Here is a 5,498-nt window from a genome sequence, read left to right on the forward strand (position 1 = left end):
AGGGGGGTGAGGGACTGCAGAAGGGAGGGAGGGCAGGGTAATGAAGGATGCTTTATTTTCTCTTTTTTCCCCCTCAGGGGTGGGCAGGGGTTTAAGTCTATGAGGGAGGCGCATTGATGCCATAATGATCGCCTTTAATCAGACCCATGACCATATGGAGGGATTTCTCCTCAGCAGACAAAAACATGGTGTCAGCAGCTAAAAGCGGGATAACCACTGAGGTGTTTCTACGTCTTTTTATCAAAAACAAATGGTACAAAATCCTGGGTAAATAGACGTGCTCTGTGTTGCTTTAGAATCAATAAATACACTGTTGGGCTCACAGTCAACACAATGAAATATTCCTGAGAAACCCATGAGGGAAAGTGTTGCCTTTTCTGGGAGTAGTCTCACTTTTGGCCCAGACAAACTTGCTGCTCAGTGCGACTGACACTGTTTAACCTCCTGAGCCAGAAGAGAAGAAAAACAGCACAGAGACTCAGCCAAACTAAATCTTTAGAGCGAGACCGAGCTTACTTACTCCTGAAATTGGACATTACTGGAAGATGGGGTGGGGTCTTCTTCAGAACAAGCTTGGTGTTGATTGGCTGCCGCGGCTCCAGCACTGCAGACCTCAGGTGTGTGTGTGTGTGTGTGTGTGTGTGTGTGTGTGTGTGTGTGTGAAGGTGTTCCCGGCAGCCACATCTCTGGCGCCAAAGGAACCACAGCTCAAACAAACTCTGTTTTTGGAATGAGCCTTTCTTTCGTTCCTCTATCTGAAGCTCTGTGCCGTGTGATTCCTTTCCTCTGCGAAAGAGAGAGAAGCTAAAAATAGCTCTCAGTGACCTGGAAATGCAGCGATAGAATTCATATTTGTGGGAAAATAAACGGAGCAAAGATATCCAGTTGCAGCTGTAATAAGTCGTTTCTGTTGACCTTTGTCATTTTTTAAAAACCTGTCTTAGTCATACTCAGCATTACATGGAAAATTAAAGAAAAAAAAGGGCAAGAACATGAAAAAAGAAATGCTGAGAAGGGAAATACAGTTTAAACAAAGCTTTGCAGCAGAAGACAAACTTGCCCTCTGTGCTACCCCCATGTCCTTAACCCTCTGCAGCTACCTCCTTCCTATCTAATCAGTGCAGCTCAGCGCAGGTGGGACAAGCTGGTTTGTGTCTCACACGGCAAGTGTTTGGCCTCTCTGGGTCATGTCACTGGAGTGTAAACTGGGGAGGAAGCACGCGCCCCCGTTCAGGCGCCCATGAACTGGAACATGTGGCTGAAACACCACCAGCCGAGTCTCTGGCTGCGAGCGCGCTCCAAGCAAAACAGCCCCATTTAACAGTTAAATGTGATCCACACAGTGTCAGAGTCCAGGACTCGCAGCGCTCGCCTGCCAAGCCGTGGACAGCGTCTACAATGGCTGAGTAATGAAAACAAAGAAGGGGAGGATGTTGGTAGTTAACCCACATCTTGTTCTGCAGGAGGAAGGAATAAGTAATTGAAGTTAACTCAGGCGTTGCAAGAGATCCACCCAACACTGCAGCGAGTGGAAATGCGGTTAATTCACTACAGAGACATAATGCAGCTTTGATTTAGACTGCTGTGTGTTTAGTAAATGAATACTAACATGTGCATGGAACAAGCTGTAGTACATGAATCTTATTATGACCCTGCAGGAATTGCAAATGGTGGAAAAATGAAAACAAAACAACTTTTAACCTCTGGAGATGTCAGCGAGCACACGCCTGCTTCACACTGCCGAGGTTCCAGTAATGTAATGAAAACAAGCTCCTGGTCATCACATTTTTTCCATGCTATCACTCCCCATGTGCTGTTGCTGCTGCTGCTGCTGGTGACACAGCACACAATTACACACACAGACATAATAATCAATCCCACTGCTGTCAAACTCTGTAATTTACACTGTGTGTTTGCTGTGGAATGACTTGCCGGGTGTCGCTGCAATTTACGTTGGCACTTAAATTGTTAAAAGTCCCGTAATGTACAAGCTATTTATTTTCACTTTTTTTATGGACCATCTGAGAACACGGCGACTCTTGTGCATAATAAAATGGACTTTATTACTGAAATGTTAGTTGCAAGATCCCAACTTAGGTATTCATTTAAGGAAAATAACATTATGCACAGTTTTTCTGTGAGTTCAGTAAGTGATTATTTATACCTGATGGTCACTCTTCAAGAATTAATGGCACATTGTTTATTTAGCCAATCAAAAGGCCTTGCAGTATGTCAAATACAAACATGAAGATGTGGATCTTTTGTATAGAGGGATGCCCTTCATTAGCATCCGAAATACAGCTTCCTAGAGCCACAAACCACACATAAACTTAAATATTAAGTTAATAATCCATCTGCTCAATGAACAACCACAAGTTTGAGCCTGTGCTTAACTTAAGTCTGTCAGTGAAACCACGCAACGAGGCTGAAATCCACTCCAGATTTGTCCTCTCAGATCAAAGTGCTGACTGTTTGCACGGGGATCAAATGGAGCAGCAAGAGGGCAACAACAGTGATGCAGTGGAAGGATTAAAACAGCCATTAATTAAATATATTCCTCCGCAGACTGCTCCTGCATTTTTAAGACGATGATGCAAACATTAATACTTTTCCACGGATTGTCACTCTATTCATCAGCGATTCTCTTTGAGGATTATTGTCGGGGACGCCTCTGGGGTGTGTGGCATGCACTTGGAGAGACAACACATTAGAGAAAAAAAAAAAAATGCGTGAATCCCTGGAGAATGGCAGGAAAATCAGGAAAACAAGACCGAAATGAGCAATCGTTTGTGACTATTAAATCTGAGGCTGTTCAAGACTGTTAGAATGGTTAACTATTCACGGTCAGCTACTGTGACAGTTAAATGACAATAATAATACCAGGCGGCGAGGAAGCTGAACGTCAATTCCACAAATTTATTACCCTCCATAAAAGGCCAGAGTTCCTATAAAAGGCACTTAATTTCCCTTTACCTTTTAATAAATGCAACTAAACAACAAATCTGATAAGAGGTGAACTTTAAATTAAATATATTTACAATAAATAAAACATTTATACAGATTTATACAGTTCATCATGCCACGTTCAGGTAGGAGAATATTTCCCATGATGCCTCCCATAACAGTCTTTTTTTTTTTTTTGCTTTGAAACACTGGGCATGTCTAAAGCACAGAACACTATGGAACAGAAAAATATGGGTAACAATACTGAACATTTCCCTTTATGCATTGAATACTGTTTATAGATAGTTTCTCATAGTGACGCCTGTGTGTCCCTCGGCAGCAGCAGAGCAGTAACTGAGTTCAATTCAACCACTCATCTTCTTACAAAGTCTTTAGCAGCTCCTTACTCAGGGAATATGTGTGTTGTGTGTGTGTGTGTGTGTGTGTGTGTGTGTGTGTGTGTGTCCCTCTCAGACATGTGTGGGGTTGTCTGAGTGCAGGTCAGTCTTGGCCATGTGCAGAACCACAGCAGGAGATTTGTAGTGGCAGTGTGTGCTGCCGCAGCTGACGCCGCTGCAGGGTTTCCTGCTTCTAGTCCTGTCCGCCAGCTTCCTGCTGCACAGGCCCTGCCAGGTCTGCAGGGTCTTAGAGCTCCACACCCACACCCCGCTGGTGATGCCGACCACCAGCGACATGAAGATCTTCAGCATGAACACCGCCACCGTGGGCACGGACGTCTGCAGCGAGCAGTCGCTGCTGAGGCCGTTGAACGATCCGCACTTCATCTGCAGCCCCCTCAGCTTCCAGTACTCCATGTTTAGCCTCTCGTAGAAGTAGCATACGATGACGCAAGTGGCCGGCACCGTGTAGAGGATGGAGTAGATGCCGATTTTCACCATGAGCTTCTCCAGCTTCTCTGTGTTGGTGCCCTCCGTCTTCATCACTTTGCGGATGTGGAAGAGAGCCACGAAGCCCGTGAGGATGAAGGAGGTGCCGATGATCAGGTAGCAGGACAGAGGGATGAGGACGAAGCCGGTGAGCGCCCCAGAGTCCATGCTCCCCACGTAGCACAGCCCCGTCAGCTCATCTCCGGCCACCTTCCTCATTGTGAGGATGATGATGGTCTTCAGGGCGGGGATGCCCCAAGCAGCCATGTGGAAGTAGTTGCTGTGGGCTTCGATGGCCTCGTGGCCCCACTTCTTCCCTGCAGCCAGGAACCAGGTGAGGGTGAGGATGACCCACCAGATAGAAGAGGCCATGCCAAAGTAGTAGAGGATGAGGAAGACGATGGTGCACCCCGTCGACTCCAGCCCTTCCTGGATGATGTACAGCTCGCCGTTCTCTCGGTCACAGGCGATGTTCTCAGCCCCGGCCACCGAGCGGATGATGAAGGCCACGGAGTAGACGTTGTAGCACATGGAGAGGAAGATGATGGGGCGCTCGGGGTACTGGAAGCGGTGAGGCTCCAGGAGGAAGGTCAGGACGGTGAAGGCAGTGGAGATGAAGCAGAGGATGGACCACACTGTCATCCAAATGAAGGCAAAGTCCTTGTCCTGCCTGGACCAGAAGACGTCTACAGCAGGCGAGCAGCGCGGCGCACACGACTGGCTCTTCTCCACAAACTGGAACTTGTCTGGGTTCTCGCAGGAGCCCATGCTGCCCGGAGAACGGCCGCTGCTGGCGTCCGGCTGCCTGGGGCGAGGGGGCACCGGAAGCATGCCCTCGCCTTTCTTGCCCTCCGTCCTGGTTTCGTTCTCGGGGGCCTCCATGCACAGCGCGTTGGGGTCGTTTCTGGTGGGCAGCTTGGAGCAGTCGAGCGAGTCCGGCCAGGTGTAGCTGAACTTCTTCATGATGGGGGCACACCTCTCCCTGGCCTGCTCACACATGGGTCTGCAGGCGGGGATGGAGGTCGACACTTTGTCCGTGCACATGGGGGCGTAGAGGGAGCAGAGGAAGAAGCGGAGGTGCACATCGCAGCCGTAGGCCACCAGAGGGGCAAACTCGTTCAGCTTGATGGCAGCCTCCTTCTGGTCGTCGTGGTCCATGAAGTTGGGCATCCGGGTCAGGTTGTAGCCGATCCCCTCGCACATGGGGATCACGATGGGCTCGCACTTGGCTGGTCTGCCTCGCTCCAGGTCGTAGGAGCCTATCTCAAAGCTGGAGCCAGAAATCACCAGCAGACACCACAAAAAAATCGCCACCTTCAACGGACAACCATCCATGCTCATTGTTTTAGTCAAAAACGGAGCTCTTGTCTTTCAAAAATGATCATGAAAAAGTCAAAAACACGGGGTCGGCTACAGAGAGATCCCCGCTATTTCCCCATGGCGAAGGCAGGTCCAAATTCTGCCTTTACCGTCACCGCTCCGTTAGAAAAAAACACTCCAAAAAATAAAAAATAAAAACAGCCGTACACAGAAAGAAACTAAGTGTTGAATTATTCAGTCTTGAATTAAAACGATTAATCCCACAGGCAGTCGAGATAAAGGTCCGTAACTAAGACGTGACAGTCGGAAACTTCGACAAACAATGGAGGAAAATCATCAAAATCAAAC

General features: G+C 48.1%; 1 protein-coding gene across 2 annotated transcripts; it reads right to left on the bottom strand.

Moving 5' to 3' along the window:
* Positions 1-2,185: 2,185 nt before the first annotated feature.
* Positions 2,186-5,283, bottom strand: fzd9b (frizzled class receptor 9b). 2 transcript variants are annotated; one of them, XM_070905564.1, is made up of 2 exons: positions 3,754-5,283; positions 2,186-3,696 (listed from the first exon to the last, which is right to left on the bottom strand). In XM_070905564.1, exons 1-2 carry the CDS (start codon positions 5,169-5,171, stop codon positions 3,414-3,416), a joined length of 1,701 nt encoding a protein of 566 aa, XP_070761665.1. In that variant the 5' UTR covers positions 5,172-5,283; the 3' UTR covers positions 2,186-3,413. The 2 variants fall into 2 exon arrangements, with proteins under 2 accessions (XP_070761665.1, XP_070761664.1); XM_070905563.1 differs by having other exon boundaries at positions 2,186-5,283.
* Positions 5,284-5,498: the final 215 nt, after the last annotated feature.

This window comes from Enoplosus armatus, chromosome 5 (genome assembly GCF_043641665.1).
Source record: "Enoplosus armatus isolate fEnoArm2 chromosome 5, fEnoArm2.hap1, whole genome shotgun sequence".
Lineage (NCBI taxonomy): Eukaryota > Metazoa > Chordata > Actinopteri > Centrarchiformes > Enoplosidae > Enoplosus > Enoplosus armatus.